Below are 20,626 nucleotides of genomic sequence, written 5' to 3'. Positions count from 1 at the left end.
CAATCTTAAAAGCAACCGGAGAAAAAGACAGATTATGCAAAGGTACAACAGTTAGGCTTACAGATGACTTCTAAATAGAAATAATAGGAGCCACAAGACAATAGTGACATATCTAATGCTGTATCTAATGTGCTGAAAGAAAAGAGTTGCCCTTGTAGAATTCAATACGCAGTCAAATGTGTTTTAAGAATGAAGGTTAAATATACATCTCCAGACAGACACACAGGCACATTTGAGAATTTGTCATCAGCAGAGCCACAATGAGGGAAAACATTAAAGGCTATTCTTCAGACACAAGAAAAATGAACCCAGGTGGGTGATCAGAGATGCAGAAAAGACAAGCAACAGTAAGGGTAATGTGTGGATATGATACTGACTATAGAAAAACACTAATAATGTCTTGTGGGGTTTTAACTATCAAGAGGAGTTTAGAAAATGACAGTAATGGCTTATAAATCTGGAGGGGGTAAGTGAAGTTAAGGTGTTTGAAACTCATTGCACTGTCAAGGAGAAGGGCATCATTATCAACTACTATTGCCTCTTGGTAAGTTAAGAATGCAGGGCTTCCCTGGTGGCGCAGCGGTTGAGAGTCTGCCTGCCGATGCAGGGGACATGGGTTCGTGTCCTGGTCCAGGAGGATCCCACATGCCGCAGAGCGGCTGGGCCTGTGAGCCATGGCCACTGAGCCTGTGCGTCCAGAGCCTGTGCTCCACAACGGAAGAGGCCATAACAGTGAGAGGCCCGCGTACCGAAAAAAAAAAAAAAGAATGCACTTTATAGTCTTCAGGATGACTACTAAGAGAATAGTAGAAGAGTGAAAAACTTAATTAATGTGTGATTTTGGTGAGTCAAGGATGAATGCTATTGTCTTACTATGACTAAAAGAATAGTAAAAAAGTGAAATATTTCCAAGCTAATAGAGGGGGAAAGTGGAATAAGAGAAAACCATCCACTCAGAAGGAGGCAAGAAAGGAGAGAAAAAGGAACATACCACAGATGGTACATCTGGTATTGAGCAAGAAGGTAGATTTAAACCCCAGTACACGAGTAATTACATAATATAAATGGACTAAAAGTCAAAATTGTCAAACTGGATTTTGTAAAAATGATACGCTATTTGAAGACATATGTCTAAAACTTAAGACAAAAATTGACAGAGAACATATGAAAAAGATAAGGTATGAAAACTCTAACCAACAGAAAGCCAGTGGTGAAGCTAAATGACAAAGGAGACGTTAAGGGAGAAACACTACTAGAGATGAAAAGGGACATTTCATGATGATCTAAAGTTTTGCTCTACAGGAAGTATTAGGATCCTAAATTTATATGCACCTAGTAACACAGCCTCAAAATATATAAAGCAAACATCGTTCATATTAAAAGAAGAAACACACAAATGACAAACATGTTGAGATTTTTAAAAACATTCTCAATGATGGAACAAAAAGACAAAAAAATCAATATGAGAATTTAAGTTGGAACAACATCATTGGCAAACTTGATTTAATGGATCAATTCTTTCTTAGATAATTTCACAATTAAGATCTGAAGGCAGTCTAGGGTAGTGGTTACACACAGGAGCTTTGGAGTCAGGCAGACCTGGATTCAAGTTCTGCCACAACTACTTTATGCAAGTGAACTTGGATAACTTCCTTCACCTCTGTGAGCCTCAGTTTTCCCAACTGTAAAGTGGGGATAATACCAGTATAGACCGCATGGGGTCATTGTGAGGATGAACAGAGATGATGCAGGTGGAGTGCTGGCCCCAGAGTGGTTCCCAGGCCGACCTGTCCCTGCCATACCTTGCTCTTTTCCCGCAGCGTCATAGAGATCAGGCTCTGCTCGGTACTGCTCCTTTTCAGCTCCACCCTGAGCTTCCTCATTTCTTTTTCCATGTCATGGATTTGCTGAAAGAGTTCCAACAACAGGGAAGTCAACTTCACAACTCATTTCATCCGGTTCATTAAGGCAGAAACCTAGTCTGGGATTCACTTCATTCCTTCCCTTGGGGGACAATTCCACATCTTTGAGGCAAAGTAGACTTTCTTTCAACGGATGCAATGAAAGGGCTGGGTGAGGGAAAATTTGATTTTCTTTTGAAGATCAGCATGGATCCTGGATTAAACAGTACAAGATACCTATCCACTCATTAGAATCTCTTTCCTTGGGGTATATGTTTGAGTTCAATCTAAATAAGGGCTGTTTGGAAGACACAATGGGCACAGTTTGGGAGAAAAGAACAATGACATTTTTCTTTTTTCTCATTTGAGGCAGAGAAGTGTGCTCCTGCCAGAGAGAAGAACACACGTCTCCTCCCCCTGTCCCAGGCACCGGGCTTCCCAACGGATGGAAAACGTATGCCTGGTGATGTGCACGAGGGTTCGGGCCGGTACAGGGGGTGAACATTTACATTGAGTGGTCATCTTTTCATTGTATTCATTTTTATGTTCACCTTCCATACAAGGCCAGTGATACATTTGCTTTTTATTTTGTTTTTATGAATTGTTGTAAAATTGAATGTATTTAAGTAAAAATACTTCAAGAAGAGTTGTGTTAATAACAGTGCTCAGGGCTGTGATAAAACTTGTGACAGTGGATCATGAAAGTCTGGGCATCACAAGTCCAGGGGTAGGGACCACGGTGAATTTCTAGCAGCATATGGTGGCCACCTCCCGTCCCTTTCCCCAGGGGAAAACTGATGAGGGGCCTTGAGCCAACTGCCCAGAAAATCTGGGGAGAGTGTGTTTTCCATGGTCTTTTCACCCATCTCTTTGAGGCTAGCAAATCAAAGCATTAACACACAAACACCCAGAAAGCCCCAGAGCTTGTGCTAGCTAATGGGCCAAGGAACCCCTCCAAAACCCTCAAGGCCCCAATCTAGGCTTTCAGTGGACACCTAGGGGTCAGGAGGTTCAACGCACGGTTTTGCAGAGTTTTAACTCTTTCTCTTGGGCTTCCCACTTCTCCTTCTGGGCATCTTCCTTCTGTAACTCTTCTTTCAGCACTGAGCACTGTGGAGAAAAAGGACAAGGCCACGGGGGCTTGGCTGGGGGTCCCAAGTAATTGTGTTCACGCCCAGGAGTGTTTCCTGCTGTATAACGCAATCACACCTCTGAATTCTGAGAGGCGAGACCATTTGTGTGATGGGAGCACGGGATCCTGCAGTCGTTCCCAGTTCACCCCTCTCATGAGTTCTGAGGAATAGAGCGTCTAAATTCCTCTTCAAAAGCGAGCAAACTTCACTGCAGGGGAAATCCAGCTTTGTAGAGTCTGGGGACTTAGGGTGCAGGAATTGGGATGTTTTCACGCTGTGAACGGTGAGGGTGGAGGGGGCAGAGCCAGTGAGCTCCGGTCAATCTTAGGGCTTTTGTGCAGGTTGCATCTCAAAGAAACAACAGCCCCGACTGGTGTGGAGGGGTAAACGGAGCTGTCTTGCCTGAGGGCGGCTTGGCAACAGGCATTAAGGGCGTAAGCATGGATGTGCCTTCTTTTGACCCAGCAATTCCCACTTTAGGAATGTACCTTAAGGACAATGACTGGAGAAATAAGTAAATCTGTAGTTTCAAGGATGCTCTTCACAGAATTGTCAGTAACAGTGGAAGAAAAAAAAAAAAGAGGAAACAACCCAAGTGTTGTTTAGAACAGCAGACCACTTTATAACACTGGGTACATCCAGGAGAAAGTATGTAGCTTTTAAGACGAATGATAAGAGCGTTGATTTATTAGAATGGAAAAATAATAAGTATTTAAAAATTTAAAAAATGTGCATAGTATAAATTCACTATAAAATGATTGATTGATTGATTTCTAGGCAATATATAGAAACAAGACTGGAAGAACATACATGAAAATATTAACACTGATTTCTCAAGGTAGCATTTCCTCTCCTCTCTTTTTATTTTTTCTTCTCAATGTCATCTACTTATTTTTCTAAAATTAACACACATGATATATGTCATTAAAAAAAAGGCATCTCAAATGTTCACAAGAGCAGTATCCTTGGTGGTGACGAGCCCTTGTGCTATTGGCCAGCACAGTCTAGAGGAGAAGGGACCTCATTCCAAGGTCAACGAGGAAGGGGAAATGGGGACATAAATCATCCAAATGCATTTCAGGAGGTAGAAGAGCCAAGCAGGTGCTGTCTTTGCAGATTCCTTCTACTTAGCACCAGCTCTGCATCCCCTTCCCGTCCCCAACACACACATACACACAGACACAGACACACACAGACACACACACACACACACACACACCACATTAAACAGCTATAGCACATGCCTGGGAAGACACCCTGCTTGGGAGAAACGAATGCAGAGGGCTTGGCCAGGCAGCCGACCTCAGGCAGAGGCAGAAGAGCACAACTAAAACCAGCCTCCCACTTCTTGGAAAACGATTTTGTCATCCCCATTTCACACATGGGGAAATGGAGGCCAAATAAGTTACAATAAAAGAAAGCTCTGGGATGGGACCCTGGTCTGTCTGATCCCAAAGCTCGTGCAGTGCCTTTCACCAGCTCCAAACTGGGTATGGTACTACGTTCCAGGTATTACTTACTGTGCCTTTTCCTTGGAACCTCAAGATCTGTTTTCACCCCAGCCCCATGCAGACCTAGCTATCGGGTAGCCTCTGGGAATCTCTGAGTTGCCACCTGAGATGAAAGCTTTGAGGTTTTACCTTGACTCACAGAAACAGGCACATCATGCAAATACTGAGAAATCTTATCCTATAGGGGCAGGATTCTAAAGTTAGCATTGAAGGCAAGATTTGCAAATAGTCAAAGTTACATGTAAAAAGCTCTTTGCTTGCCTACCACGTTCATCTTCCATAGAGACATTCCACACACTAAAGTCTAAGGAAGAAATGAGCGTCTGCGTGTTTGCATCTGGATCTTCAGACGTTCTGCTGTGAAGACAGTTATGAGAACCAGCGGTGCTGGGGCCACGATGCAGCCGTGTGGTCATCCGTGCTCACAGGGAGATCGTATTCTGTTTAATATTAAACTTTGCAATGGCAGTATATGCTCATAGGTGGGTTTGTTGCTGGGATTAAACAAACTCATTTATAATAGGGGTTAGAAAATGTTTGCTGGATGTGAAAATCTATTATGCTTCTTCTGAGCCACATACACACTGTCCTTTGAAAGGCTTCAGAGAAGTTGGCCACCTGCCCAGCAGCTACCCTCCCTGTGTCCTTGGGCACTGGCCTCATCTCACCACCGTGTGTCATGTGACTCCACTGTGTCTGCTTTTCGCAGCTACAATTTGCTGATGACCCGACACTCACTCTGGAGCTGAGGGCTTCAAGCTGGTGATCCTTTTCTTTGTTCTCACTTTTCAGTTGATTCACCTCCTGTTGTAATTGTTGAACTTGACCATCCTTTACTAACGCGTCTCTTTGCAAAGATGACACCATCTCTGTAAAAGAACCAAACCAAACCAAAACAAAAGACTCATGGAGGTCAAAGAGGCAGGAAGGATTATTGGCAACACCATGGCTGTCAGCCAATGTTCGGAAAAGACCTTCCAAGCCCAGGCCACCACCGCTGCCCGCCTACAATTGGGGAGGCTTTTTCCAAGGGTCCCAGAGCAGGAATGGGAATGAGAGCGAAGTTCATGGAACAGGGTTTGAGGCTTCAGTGAGAATGAGGGGCAGTCAGCACCAGAGAGAGGAGAAGCCTTTGGGGGCCTCTTGTGGGCACAGGCCAGGCAAAGCTGGGAGGAGAGGCCACACCATGGGCCTGGGGAACAAAGGCCCAGCACAGGGAAGGTCCAGGAATTCTTCTCCAGAGGCCAGGAGACGGGCGTGTGGCAGAGGGCACTGCTGGACACTATTGATGGGGTGGGTGGTTGGTTTCTCAGTCCTCTGAGTTTGGACCCCTCTCTACCACTTATTAGCTTCGTGGTCTTGGACAAGCTATTTCACCTCCCACTGTCTGTCCCACACAGTTATTGTAAGGGTCAAATGAGACGGTATGCCCCAAGAACACAAAGTGGCTAAATTATGTTTGTTACATGGCGCCTATTATTTTTCTCAGCAGCCAGCTTCCAAAATGGCCCCAATGATCCCTACCACCTAGAATTCATGCCCTGGTTAGCCCCTCCCACCCTGAATAGGGCTGCCATGGGTAACCAATATGATACTGTGGAAATGACGGACTGTTTCCTCTCAGGCTGGGTCATAAAAGACACTGTGGCCTCCTCTTTGCTCTCTCTCCAATCACTCACTCTGGGGGAAGCCAACTGCTGTGTCGTGACGACACTCAAGCAGCCCTAGAGAGAAGCATGTGTGCTGAGGGACTAAGGCCTCCAGCCAATAGCCACATGAGCAGCCATTCTGAAGGGGGATCCTCCGGCTCCCCCCGAGGCTTTAGATGACATGACTGATGCCCCAGCCGACATCTTGCCTGCAACTCATGAGAACTAAGTCACCCCCCGCTCAAATTCCTGAACTACAGAAACTGGAGGAGATAATAAATATTGGTTGGGGTTTTATCCATTACATTTTGGGGTAACTTGTTATGCAGCAATAGATAACTCCTCCATTACTGTAGCATCATTTTTTTAACATCTTTATTGGAGTATAATTGCTTTACAATGGTGTGTTAGTTTCTGCTTTATAACCAAGTGAATCAGTTATGCATATACATATCTCCCCATATCTCTTCCCTCTTGCATTGTAGTATCATTTTGAATAAAAGTGGGAAGAAGGGTGCATAAATGCAGTGGTATTGGGTTATCTCCTACGGTTCTTTTCTTGAAAGAACATCAGGCCCAGTTTTAGTGGTAGGTATCAATCAAGAATGTCTATGAAATAAAGCACAAAATGCTCCAGAATTTCATTTTAAAAATGAGCTTTGCCTCCAGGACAGAGTTCAGTTACTTGGAAATCCCTCTGGGGCTTGCCACACTTTGAGTGGGTCCAGCCCATCTCAAGCGTTATCCCAACCCAGGCCTGTCCGACTCCCTGATCGGAGAAGGTGGGATCTGAGACAGGCTTGATGCTTGGATGAGGTTTCACTGGCCGACATACGGGAGGAAGGTGAGGACCAGCGAGTTCATCCTTCCATTCCTGGTGCCCAGAACAGCACCTAGCCTGGGGGAGGGGCTCAGAAAATATCTGAGGACATCCCAAGTGAGGGAGGAGCATAAGCAGAGACCTGGGGGCAGCAAGGGGTGGGTGTGGGTGTGATTAAGTTGAAGAGTGAGGCAGAAGAAAAGCACAGACTCATACAGAGATGGGGATTCACGTGCGACTCAATGCTATGCCTGGCTTCTACAGCTGTGGGCATGTTTCCTGCTACGCACTGGCTGCTTTCAGAGTGATGTGCCCCTGCGAGGCTCACTGCCTCCTCCCTGTCACCTGCTTCTCTCTCTCCCCTCGTCTGTGAGTGGCCCCAACCTCTTCAGGTCTCTAGACATGTCAGTTTCTGCTTAAAAACCTCCACTGGATTCCCAACACCCTTGGAATAAAAACCCAGACCCCCCCGACCCTGCCCAGCCCCACAATCCCCTGTTCACTCCACGCAGGCTCGCTTGCCCTTGGCTTGTCCTTGCCCACCTGAAACAGGTCCTCTCTAAAAGAAGGACATAGCGGTGGAGGATACAACATGAACTGGTTAAAATCGGCTAGGTCCAAGGGGGCGTAAGATTCGACTTCCAGGGGAACTGGAGCCCCATTACAGGCTCATTGTAACACATGAGCGAAATGACACACCCATCAGCACCAGGACTGTTCCGAGGCTGACCATAAAGGTCAAAAAGTGGGTGGTGGGGCTTCCCTGGTGGCGCGGTGGTTGAGAGTCCGCCTGCCGATGCAGGGGACACGGGTTCGTGCCCCGGTCCGGGAATATCCCACATGCCGCGTAGCGGCTGGGCCCGTGAGCCATGGCTGCTGAGCCTGCATGTCCGGAGCCTGTGCTCCGCAATGGGAGAGGCCACAACTGTGAGAGGCCCGCGTACAGGAAAAAAAAAAAAAAAAGTGGGTGTTGGCCCAATTCCTGGAAATCCCCGCCCCTTCCCCAAAATATTAGAGTTATCCCAATCCTCCCACTCATTAGCCTATAAAATTACCCAGCCCATAAAAACTAACTGCCCCATATTTGGGGGTCTCTAGCCTTCTGAAATGGCCCACACTCTGTCTGTGGAGTGTGTTTCTCTCTAAAGAAATCCACTTCTTACTTTGTCTCTCACTGAATTCTTTCTGCATGAGACATAAAGAACCTGAGCTTTATTAAGTCCCGAGACCAGATGCGTGATCTCGATTAAAAGATAGTGGGTTCTGAGTGGGTTCGAGTCCCAGCCCACGGGTTCAAGTCCCACCTGAGTTCCATGGTTGCACACCCACTAAGCTGGTCCCCCTTGGCCTCCCCCCTTGAAGCGCTGGCCACCACGACACACAGTTTATTTTCTCCCCAGCACCACTGCTCTCTGAAGTGGGCTTGTTTATTCATCCCTTTACTTTTATTGTCTGTCAACCCCTCCCAAATCTGTGAGTACAGGAATCTGACTGTCTTGCTTGGCTCTCCCTCCCCGGAGCCTGGAACGGGGCCTGACACCTAGTAGGAGCTCAAGAAACATGTGGAAGCAATGAAGGAATCCAAGGAATCAAAGCTCAGCCACAGCTGTGCGTTGGCTGCCCCTCTCCCAACCCAAGCCCTTTATCAGGGAACCACCTCTGATCAAATTAGAAAATGGTTTCCCTTGGGCCCAGGTGCACTCGGCTGAAATGGGTGAGACCATGGGTGCCTTAAAGGAGTGACCCCAGTTTGTCCACGCTCTAGTTTGCACTCAGGCTGCTTTGTGGAACCACCCAAGCCACAAGGCGACCTGTGTTCTCCCTGGTGGGGCCAGTGCTCAGGAGACCTTGTAGCCAAGAGATACCATTCTCTCAAATATTTACCAGGCCCTGCCCTCGGAACTGGGTGGCAAGAAACCTCCACTGAGGGAGAACTCTAATGCACCGACACGGGTGATCCCTGAGGCTGCACCCAGGTCACGGGCACAGGTGCGCTGGTTGACTGGTGATGTCTGCAGCGGGAGGGCAGAAGCTCTGGGGCCTGAATGCAGAAGGGCCTCACCTGACGTGATGGCAGCCTCCCTCCTTAAGTTCTCGGCCTCGTGCTTCAGGGAGGTGATTTCTAAGTTTCTCTCAGACAGGGTCTGGCACAGCACCTGGTTGTAGCCTTGCTGTAGGGCACTGATCTGTGGAAGGAGGCAACACACAGTCAGAGGGGGCCAGCCAGGCCTGCAGGACACGCCCGTACTTCTCCAACGTTGGGCAAAGAGTCGGGTTGATCTTGGATCGGGGTGTTGGGGAAACCAAGGTTTTCCGTTGTCACTAGTGGAAGGGGCAGGAGGGGGCCTGTTCCTTCAGTGACCACCATGTCATCGGTCCTCGAGACACAGACCTTATCTTTGTGGCCACCCAGGGGCTCGGGTGCTGCTGTCTCCCTATGACCTGTGGGTTTTCAGCCATAAATAGACCAGCTGTTGGTTCCAGATCATCCAGCACTGACTGGATGCACAGCAAAGTTCAAGAGCCGGGAGCAGGTTATGAAATGAATTCCCTCTAATGAGAATAGAGGGTAGTTTATACCTCACAGAACACTCCAGAGTTTACAAAGCCCGTTCACACATGCTACACTGATACTCGTCACAGCGTTGCTGAAGGCTGACGTTCCCATTAATGTGCCCATTTTGCAAGGGAGCCAGGTTGAGACTCAGAGAGGCGAGGCCCCCTGCTCGGGATCACGCAGCTGGTCAGACGTGGAGTCTGATTCAAACCCAGTCTTTAGTTGCCTGGTTCCTCCTTCCCAGGTGGCTCTAGGAATGAGCGTGAGAAGTTGGAGGCTGTAAAGCAAGGCATGGACTCGGGAGCCGGACTGTGGCCTTCAAGTCCTGTCTCTGCCAGTTAACGGGCTTTGGGAACACAAGCAGGACACCATGTACTGTTTCCTTTTGTTCAGTCTGTACGTGGGGTGATGGTAGTCCCAGCCTGATAGGATTGTTAGAAGTATTTTAATAAGTTAACATGTGTACAAGTGCTCAGATCATGCCTGGCACACGGCACAGGGGGATGAGCTGTGACAGTCCTCTCCTCTACCTACCACGGGGTGTTTTTTTTTTTTTTTTTTTTTTTTTTTTTTTGCGGTACGCGGGCCTCTCACTGTTGTGGCCTCTCCCTTTGTGGAGCACAGGCTCCGGACGCGCAGGCTCAGCGACCATGGCTCACAGGCCTAGCCGCTCCGCGGCATGTGGGATCTTCCCGGACCGGGGCACGAACCCATGTCCCCTGCATCGGCAGGCGGACTCTCAACCACTGCGCCACCAGGTAAGCCCTCACGGGGTGTTTTAGCTTCAGCTTCCCTCGTGCGTCTCTGGGGAAGATAGTTGGTAATCTTTATGTGTGCATTTGTAAGCCTTGCCAGGCTCACTTAAACGCCAGTGTGGTTGTTATTAAGAGGAAATACAAGGGCTTCCTTGGTGGTGCAGTGGTTGAGAGTCTGCCTGCCGATGCAGGGGACACGTGTTCATGTCCCGGTCTGGGAAGATCCCACATGCCGCGGAGCGGCTGGGCCCGTAGCCATGGCCCCTGAGCCTGCGCGTCCGGAGCCTGTGCTCCGCACTGGGAGAGACCACAACAGTGAGAGGCATGCGTACCACAAAAAGAAAAAAAAAAAAAAAAAAAGAGGAAATACAGGAATCGTGGGTGGGAGCACCACAGGCCGGCTCTATCTATGGCTGCTGTGAGCACCATCTAAATCCATGGATCAGAGCTCCCTCAAGGGCCGGTCCCTCTCTAGGGGTCTAGGTCTACACGTGGGGTGCGGAAGGCTCTCCATCAAATGCAACGTTGGTAAGGGCCCGAAAGTAGCTGCCAGGCCTCGGCCTCCACAGAGCAGGTACCCGAGAGGCCGGGAAAGAGAGCTGGGCCCAGAACCCCCTCCCTCTCGGTCTGATGTGGCCAGACTGCTTGTTCTGAGTGGCCCGGACTTTCCCACCTCAAGGTGCACTGTGGGCCTTTGCCCTGTGATTTTTCAGATGTCAGGCCTCAGTACTCCCACAGGGACCCGTTTACTGGGGCATAAATGCCACGCAATCCGTAGACAGGACAAGAGCTAGCTTGTTTTGCTTTTCTTTTTTTTTTTTTTGCTGTACGCGGGCCTCTCACTGTTGTGGCCTCTCCCGTTGTGGGGCACAGGCTCAGCGGCCATGGCCCACGGGCCCAGCCGCTCTGCGGCATGTGGGATCTTCCCGAACCGGGGCACGAACCTGCGTCCCCTGCATCGGCAAGTGGACTCTCAACCACTGCACCACAAGGGAAGCCCCACTAGCTTATTCTGATAGATCAAAATGGAAGTGACAAGGAGAAGGGTGCAATTTCTTTTCTTTTTTTAAAAATAAATTTATTTATTTTTGGTTGCGTTGGGTCTTTGTTGCGGTGCATAGGCTTATTGTGGCACCTTCTCTTGTTGCGGAGCCTGGGCTCTAAGCACACGGGCTTCAGTAGTTGTGGCACGAGGGACTCAGTAGTTGTGGCGCACGGGCTTAGATGCTCCGCGGCATGTGGGATCTTCCCGGACCAGGGCTCGAGCCCGTGTCCCCTGCACTGGCAGGCGGATTCCTAACCACTGTGCCACCAGGGAAGTCCTGGGTGCAATTTCTTTGTTCTCCTAAGGTAAGGTTGCCAGATTTAGGGGAGGAAAAAAGGATGTTCACTTAAAATAGGATTTCAGATAATGAATAATATTTTAGTGCAAATGTGTCCCATGCAATATTTGGGACACACACTAAAACGAAATTCTAAAATTCAAATTTAACTGGGTGTCCTTACTTTATCTGGCAACCCCACCCGAAGAGAGTTCCTAAACTTCAGTCATTCATATACCACTTTCACCATTTTTCCCATGTCTCTTGGCTAGCCCCACTATAATTTCTTAGCATTTTTCGTAGAAGCAGCTCCCTTTTTAAACTTAAAAACGTGCATTAAATTAAAAATAACTGTTATAAGAGTAAATAGAGATTCAGTATCTTAAATAAAAATAATCCCTCCAAAAGAAGAAATACAGGAATTTCCCTGTTTACCATCAGACCAGGTTGCGGGCATCACGCTAAAAAAAAAAAAAAAAAAAAAGATTGGGGGGAGGTGCTGGGCATGCCCAGGTAATGGAGTTCGGGCGTGCTGATATGGCCACCAGATGGCGCTCACAGCCTTTGGTCTTGGTTTGTGTCCTTGGAAATCTTGTCATTATTACTCTGGTAGAATTAACAGATACGTCAAGGTCTCACAAGTTTTCTGACTCGTTTCATGCACCATCATGGTTCAGAGTCTAGGACATTTGGGGCAGTTACACTTACTTTTTCCCTGGGGCACCTGAGACATTATTGGGGGGGGTCTATGCTAGAAGTTGCGGGGACACAGGTCACTCTGACCCCCACTCTCCCCAAGGCTATACTTTTGCATGTTTGTGCTTTGGAAACTTTGAGTGAAAAAATTCTTTCACATCTTACTTTTCTCTGTTGGGGGGAACTACAACTTTTCCATAAAAGGTCCTTGGAACACTGAAAGTGTTTGTAAGCTCTTCTCAGCTTAATGCTTTTATTTGCATGATACCAGAGATAGAACACACAGAGACAAACTTCCAGAAGGGAAAACATACGTTCCCCTCTAAGACTCCAGTGGTTTTGACAGATTGAAAATATTTCAATCTGAGTGTCAGAGTTTTAGGATTTCGGATTGCTGGAAAACTCCAAAGAGTCTTCAAACCTCTTTGATACTTTTACTATCAAAGTAAATATCCATATTGTTTGTAATGGCATAAATTCCAAGATGTTTAATGTCTGTTAAGCTGTGTAATAAAATGGGCACTGAATCATAAGAAAGTTAAGAGTGCTAGGAGGAGTGATTGTTTCAGGATGATAATTTGGCTTCTAATTAGCACAGGCGTATAAGAGCACATGGAGGTAAGAATTTTCTAGTGATATTGTAGCGGATCGAAGATCTCTGAGAGCAAATCATTATGCACACACCTTCGGGGACCAGGGAAAACACATAAAGTAATCAGAACCATAAATCAACCTGCCATGTGGCTTACACTTCTGGTGGAATGCTCTGCAGGCAGTAGAATAGTTAAGAAACTAAAATGTCAGTGGATGAAACTTGATTTGAGTTCAAACCAATGGAGCCTCTGGTTCATATATGCCTTGCTATAAAATATTCTTCAGTTATAAGTGAAGCTCCAGTGGTAGGGGAGGCAAGAGCATGATGCATCAGTGTAATTATTTCTAGATAATTTCTTTGTAAAAAAACATTTTTTCCCCCAGATTTCGGCAGCCACTTTAAATAATACTCAAATTGGGACTGGCTGATATTCAAAGCTATGTGGAAATTATATAATATTCTATGTCAAATATATTTCAATTATTTAAAAAATGGTATGTGGGGAATTCCCTGGCAGTCCAGTGGTTAGGACTCTGTGCTTCCACTGCTGGAGGCCTGGGTTTGATCCCTGGTCAGGGAACTAAGATCCTGCAAGGTGCGTGGTACGGCCAAAAAAAAAAAAAAAGGTATGTGGGAATAATTCAGCCTCGTACATGTACCTGAAAAAGACATGTCATTTTCTCAGGAAAGCTCTGAAATGGGAGAATAACTGAAAGGAATATTTCAGCAAAATTGGGTTCAGTTCAAGAAAAAGATGCTCATTAATGTGTCAGCTACATGTCAAGGTAGCTGTTTGCACTAATAATTCCTACAGGACCTGTTACTTTCATTGTTTTTTGAAAACCAGGTTTGAAGGAGAGTCATTAGTTCATTTAAATATTAGAGCATGTATTTGTTGACTTGTTTATTCTGTCTCCCTCACTAGAGCATAACAGGGGGAAGGATCATGTCTGTCCTGTTCTCTGCTGAATTCTCAGAGCCTGGAAGAGGGCATGGCACAGGATAGGCCCCCCAAAATATTTCTTTGGATTAATGGACGGATGGATGGATGGATGAATAAAGAACAAACAAACAGCCACAGTCCTAACAGAGTTCTAGAAGGTTACTGCGCCCAACCTTTGCCTTCATGGAGCTTACAGTTTCCTGCTAGAATCTCCTAGGTTCACCATACACAATCTGTGTCCTTTCTAGAGCACCATTTCTAGGACTGAAACTGTGTACCTAGAATCGGTTACAGAAGGGAAAGACAGTAAACAGAGCACAAGAGAACAAAGGCCCCCAAGCACTGACTACGGTTTTTTTTTTTTCTCTCTCTCTTTTTTTTAAATGTTTATTTATTTATTTATACTTTTCTTATTAGTCACCCATTTTATACACATCAGTGTATACATGTAAATCCCAATCTCTCAATTCATCATACCACCATCCCCACCCCCTGCCGTTTTCCCCCCTTGGTGTCCATACGTTTGTTCTCTACATGTGTGTCTCCATTTCTGCTCTGCAAACTGGTTCATCTTTACCATTTTTCTAGGTTCCAAATATATGTGTTAATATATGATATTTGTTCTTCTCTTTCTGACTTACTTCACTCTGTATGGCAGTCTCTAGATGCATCCACGTCTCTACAAATAACCCAATTTTGTTCCTTTTTATGGCTGAGTAATATTCCATTGTACATATGTACCATTTCCTCTTTAACCATTCGTCTGTTGATGGGCATTTAGGTTGCTTCCATGATCTGGCTATTGTAAATAGTACTGCAATGAACATTGGGGTGCATGTGGCTTTTTGAATTATGGTTTTCACTGGGTATATGCCCAGTAGTGGGATTGCTGGGTCCTATGGTAATTCTATTTTTAGTTTTGTAAGGAACCTCCATACTGTTCTCCATAGTGGCTGTATCAATTTACATTCCCACCAACAGTGCAAGACGGTCCCCTTTTCTCCACACCGTCTCCAGCATTTGTTGTTTGTAGATTTTCTGATGATGCCCATTCTAACTGGTGTGAGGTGATACCTCATTGTAGTTTTGATTTGCATTTCTCTAATAATTAATGATGTTGAGCAGCTTTTCATGTGCTTCTTGGCCAGCGGTATATCTTCTTTGGAGAAATGTCTATTTAGGTTTTCTGCCCATTTTTGGATTGGGTGGTTTGTTTTTTTAATATTGAGCTGCATGAGCTGTTTATATATTTTGGAAATTAATCATTTGTCAGTTGCTTCCTTTGCAAATATTTTCTCCCATTCTGAGGGTTGTCTTTTCATCTTGTTTATGGTTTCCTTTGCTGTGCAAAAGCTTTGAAGTTTCATTAGGTCCCATTTGTTTATTTTGGTATTTATTTCCATTACTCTAGGAAGTGGATCAAAAAATATCTTGCTGTGATTTATGTCGAAGAGTGTTCTTCCTATGTTTTCCTCTAAGAATTTTAGAGTGTCTGGTCTTACATTTAGGTCTCTAATCCATTTTGAGTTTATTTTTGTGTATGGCATTAGGGAGTGTTCTAATTTCATTCTTTTACATGTAGCTGTCCAGTTTTCCCATCACCACTTATTGAAGAGACTGTCTTTTCTCCACTGTATATCCTTGACTCCTTTGTCATAGATTAGTTGACCATAGGTGTGTGGGTTTATCTCTGGGCTTTCTATCCAGTTCCATTGACCTATATTTCTGTTTTTGTGCCAGTACCATATTGTCTTGATTACTGTGGCTTTGTAGTATAGGCTGAATTTAGGGAGTCTGATTCCTCCATCTCCGTTTTTTCCCCTCAAGACTGATTTGGCTATTCGGGGTCTTTTGTGTCTCTACACAAATTTTAAGCTTTTTTGTTCCAGTTCTGTAAAAAATGCCATTGGTAATTTGATAGGGATTGCATTGAATCTGTAGATTGCTTTGGGTAGTATAGCCATTTTCACAATATTGATTCTTCCAATCCAAGAACATGGTATATCTCTCCATCTGTTGCTATCATCTTTAATTTCTTTCATCAGTGTCTTACAGTTTTCTGCATACAGGTCTTTGTCTCCCTAGGTAGGTTTATTCCTAGCTATTGTATTTTTTGGTTGCAGTGGTACATGGGAGTGTTTCCTTAATTTCTCTTTCAGATTTTTCATCATTAGTGTATAGGAATGCAAGAGATTTCTGTGCATTCATTTTGTGTCCTGCAACTTGACCAAGTTCACTGATTAGCTCTAGTAGTTTTCTGGTGCCATCTTTAGGATTCTCTCTGTAGAGTATCCTGTCATCTGCAAACAGTGACAGTTTTACTTCTTCTTTTTCAATTTGGATTCCTTTTATTGCTTTTTCTTCACTGATTGCTGTGGCTAGGACTTCCAAAACTATGTTGAAGAATAGTAGTGAGAGTGGACATCCTTGTCTTGTTCCTGATCTTAGAGGAAATGCTTTCAGTTTTTCACCATTGAGAATGATGTTTGCTGTGGCTTTGTCATATATGGCCTTTAGAATGTTGAAGTAGGTTCCCTCTATGCCCACTTTCTGGAGAGTTTTTATCATAAATCAGTGTTGAATTTTGTCAAAAGTGTTTTCTGCATCCATTGAGATGATCATATGGTTTTTCTTTTTCAATTTGTTAATATGGTGTATCACATTGATTGATTTGCATATATTGAAGAATCCTTGCCTCTCTGGGGTAAATCCCACTTGATCATGGTGTATGATCCTTTTCATGTGTTGTTGGATTCTGTTTGCTAGTATTTTGTTGAAGATTTTTGCATCTATATTCATCAGTGATATTGGTCTGTAATTTTCTTTTTTTGTAGTATCTTTGTCTGGTTTTGGTATCAGGGTGATGGTGGCCTCAGAGAATGAGTTTGGGAGTGTTCCTTCCTCTGCAATTTTTTGGAAGAGTTTGAGAAGGATGGGTGTTAGCTCGTCTCTAAATGTTTGATAGAATTCACCTGTGAAGCCTTCTGGTCCTGGACTTCTGTTTGTTGGAAGATTTTTAATCACAGTTTCAATTCCATTACTTGTGATTGGTCTGTTCATATTTTCTATTTCTTCCTGGTTCAGTCTTGAAAGGTTATAACTTTCTAAGAATTTGTTCATGTCTTCTAGGTTGTCCATTTTATTGGCATAGAGTTGCTTGTAGTTGTCTCTTAGGATGCTTTGTATTTCTGCGGTGTCTGTTGTAACTTCTTTTTCCTTTCTAATTTTATTGATTTGAGTCCTCTCCCTCTTTTTCTTGATGAGTCTGGATAATGGTTTATCAATTTTGTTTAACTTCTCAAAGAACCAGCTTTTAGTTTTATTGATCTTTGCTATTGTCTTCTTTGTTTCTATTTCATTTATTTCTGCTCTGATCTTTATGATTTCTTTCCTTCTGCTCACTTTGGGTTTTGTTTGTTCTTCTTTCTCTAGTTCCTTTAGGTGTAACGTTAGATTGTTTATTTGAGATTTTTCTTGTTTCTTTTTTTTTTTTTTTTTTTTTTTGCTGTACGCAGGCCTCTCACTGTTGTGGCCTCTCCCGTTGCGGAGCACAGGCTCCGGACGCACAGGCTCAGCGGCCATGGCTCACGGGCCCAGCCGCTCCACGGCATATGGGATCCTCCCAGACCGGGGCACGAACCCGTATCCCCTGCATCGGCAGGCGGACTCTCAACCACTGCGCCACCAGGGAGGCCCGAGATTTTTCTTGTTTCTTGAGGTGGGCTTCTATAGCTATAAACTTCCCTCTAAAACTATGGGATGCTTTTGCTGCATCCCATAGGTTTTGGATCGTCGTGTTTTCATTGTCATTTGTCTCAAGGTATTTTTTGATTTCCTCTTTGATTTCTTCAGTGATCTCTTGGTTATTTAGTAACGTACTGTTTAGCCTCCGTGTGTTTGTGTTTTTTACAGGTTTTTCCCTGTAATTCATTTCTAATCTCATAGCGTTGTGGTCAGAAAAGATGCTTGATATGATTTTAATTTTCTTAAATTTCCTGAGGCTTGATTTTTGACCCAAGACGTGATCTATCCTGGAAAATGTTCCATGCGCACTTGAGAAGAAAGTGCAATCCGCTGTTTTTGGACGGAATGTCCTGCAAATATCAATTAAATCTATCTGGTCTATTGTGTCATTTAAAGCTTGTGTTTCCTTATTAATTTTCTCTTTGGATGATCTGTCCATTGGTGTAAGTGAGGTGTTCAAGTCCCCCACTATTATTGTGTTACTGTTGATTTCCTCTTTTAGAGCTGTTAGCAGTTGCCTTATGTATTGAGGTGCTCCTATGCTGGGTGCATATATATTTATAATTGTTATATCTTCTTCTTGGATTGATCCCTTGATCATTACGTAGTGTCCTTCCTTGTCTCTTGTAACATTCTTTATTTTAAAGTCTAATTTATCTGATATGAGTATTGCTACTCCAGCTTTCCTTTGATTTCCATTTGCATGGAATATCTTTTTCCATCCCCTCACTTTCAGTCTGTATGTGTCCCTAGGTCTGAAGTGGGTCTCCTGTAGACAGCATATAGATGGTTCTTGTTTTTGTATCCTTTCAGCAACCCTGTGTCTTTTGGTTGGAGCATTTAATCCATTCGCGTTTAAGGTAATTATCGATATGTATGTTCCTATGACCATTTTCTTAATTGTTTTGGGTTTGTTTTTGTAGGTCCTTTTCTTCTCTTGTGTTTCCCACTTACAGAAGTTCCTTTAACATTTGTTGTAGAGCTGGTTTGGTGGTGCTCAATTCTCTTATCTTTTGCTTGTCTGTCAAGCTTTTGATTTCTCCATCGAATCTCAATGAGATCCTTGCTGGGTAGAGTAATCTTGGTTGTACGTTCTTCCCTTTCATCACTTTAAGTATATCATGCCACTCCCTTCTGGCTTGTAGACTTTCTGCTGAGAAATCAGCTGGTAACCTTCTGGGAGTTCCCTTGTATGTTATTTGTCATTTTTCCCTTGCTGCTGTCAATAATTTTTCTTTAATTTTTGCCAAGTTGATTACTATGTGTCTCGGTGTGTTTCTCCTTGGGTTTCTCCTGTATGGGACTCTCTGTGCTTCCTGGACTTGGGTGGCTATTTCCTTTCCGATGTTAGGGAAGTTTTTGACTATAATCTCTTCAATATCTTCTCGGGTCCTGTCTCTCTCTCTTCTCCTTCTGGGACCCGTATAATGTGAACGTTGTTGTGTTTAATGTTGTCCCCGAGGTCTCTTAAGCTGTCTTCATTTCTTTTCATTCTTTTATCTTTATTCTGTTCCGCAGCAGTGAATTCCACCATTCTGTATTCCAGGTCACTTATCCGTTCTTTTGCCCCAGTTATTCTATTGATTCCTTCTAGTGTATTTTTTTTTCAGTTATTGTATTCTTCATCTCTGTTTGTTTGTTCTTGAATTCTTCTAGATCTTTGTTAAACGTTTCTTGCATCTTCTGGATCTTTGCCTCCATTCTTTTTCTGAGGTCCAGGATCATCTTCACTATCATTATTCTGAATTCTTTTTCTGGAAGATTGCCTCTCTCCATTTCATTTAGTTGTTTTTCTGGGGTTTTATCTTGTTCCTTCATCTGTTACATAGCCCTCTGCCTTTTCATCTTCGCTGTCTTTCTGTGGATATGGTTTTTGTTCCACAGGCTGCAGGATTGTAGTTCTTCTTGCTGCTGCTGTCTGCCCTCTGGTGGATGAGGCTATCTAAGAGGCTTGTGGAAGTTTCCTGATGGGAGGGACTGGTGCTGGGTAGAGCTGGCTCTTGCAATGGTGGGCAGAGCTCAGTAAAACTTTAATCTGCTTGTCTGCTGATGGGTGGGTTGGTTTCCCTCCCTGTTAGTTGTTTGGCCTGAGGTGACCCAACACTGGAGCCTACCCGGGCTCTTTGGTGGGGTTAATGGCATACTCTGGGAGGGCTCATGCCAAGGAATACTTCCCAGAACTTCTGCTGCCAGTGTCCTTGTCCCTTGGTGAGCCACAGCTGCCCCCCGCCTCTGCAGGAGACCCTCCAACACTAGCAGGTAGGTCTGGTTCAGTCTCCTATGGGGGTCACTGCTCCTTCCCCTGGGTCCCAATGCACACACTACTTTGTGTGTGCCCTCCAAGAGTGGAATCTCTCTTTCCCCCAGTCCTGCCAAAGTCCTGCAATCAAATCCCACTAGCCTTCAAAGTCTGAGTCTCTAGGAATTCCTCCTCCCATTGCCAGACCCCCAGGTTGGGAAGCCCGATGTTGAGCTCAGAACCTTCACTCCAGTGGGTGGACTTCTGTGGTATAAGTGTTCTCCAGTTTGTGAGTCACCCACCCAGCAGTTATGGGATTTGATTTTATGGGGATTGCGCCCCTCCTACTGTCTCTTTGCGCCTTCTCCTTTGTCTTTGCATGTGGGGTATCTTTTTGGTGAGCTCCAGTGTCTTCCTGTCGATGATTGTTCAGCAGTTAGTTGTGATTCCAGTGTTCTCGAAAGAGGGAGTGAGAACATGTCCTTCTACTCCACCATGTTGAACCAAATCTGACTACGGTTTTAAGCAGAATTATGCACTGAGGCCAAAATTCATCAATGACCAATTGCTTTTTTATCAACTTTGTTGAGATATAATTTATGAACAAGATCAGTGGCCAATTTTAAAGTAGTTCTTTAAAACTTAAATTTTTTTTTTTTTTGGATTTAGTTTCAGGAGGAAGGAAGTTGACTGGTAAATCCAAACATTCTGGGTGGAGAATTTTTGGTGAAATTCCCTATAAATGAACCAGCAGCTGCCTT

At 44.7% G+C, this 20,626-nt stretch overlaps 1 protein-coding gene across 1 annotated transcript in view; it reads right to left on the bottom strand.

The window, feature by feature from the left end:
* LOC309808914 (forkhead-associated domain-containing protein 1-like) overlaps positions 1-20,626 on the bottom strand; it is a gene marked incomplete at both ends in the record, with an annotated part of 101,103 nt that overhangs the window by 31,040 nt on the left and 49,437 nt on the right. Inside the window, 4 exons of the mRNA XM_082629482.1 lie at positions 1,803-1,907; positions 2,922-3,011; positions 5,284-5,414; positions 9,077-9,200. Coding sequence (XP_082485608.1) covers positions 1,803-1,907; positions 2,922-3,011; positions 5,284-5,414; positions 9,077-9,200 — 450 coding nt within the window. The remainder of the gene's footprint in view (positions 1-1,802; positions 1,908-2,921; positions 3,012-5,283; positions 5,415-9,076; positions 9,201-20,626) is intronic.

This window comes from Mesoplodon mirus (assembly GCF_964341445.2).
Source record: "Mesoplodon mirus genome assembly, chromosome: 7".
Classification (NCBI taxonomy): Eukaryota; Metazoa; Chordata; class Mammalia; order Artiodactyla; family Ziphiidae; genus Mesoplodon; species Mesoplodon mirus.
The sequence above is the reverse complement of the archived record's forward strand: the minus strand, read 5'-3'. Positions and strand labels throughout refer to the sequence as shown.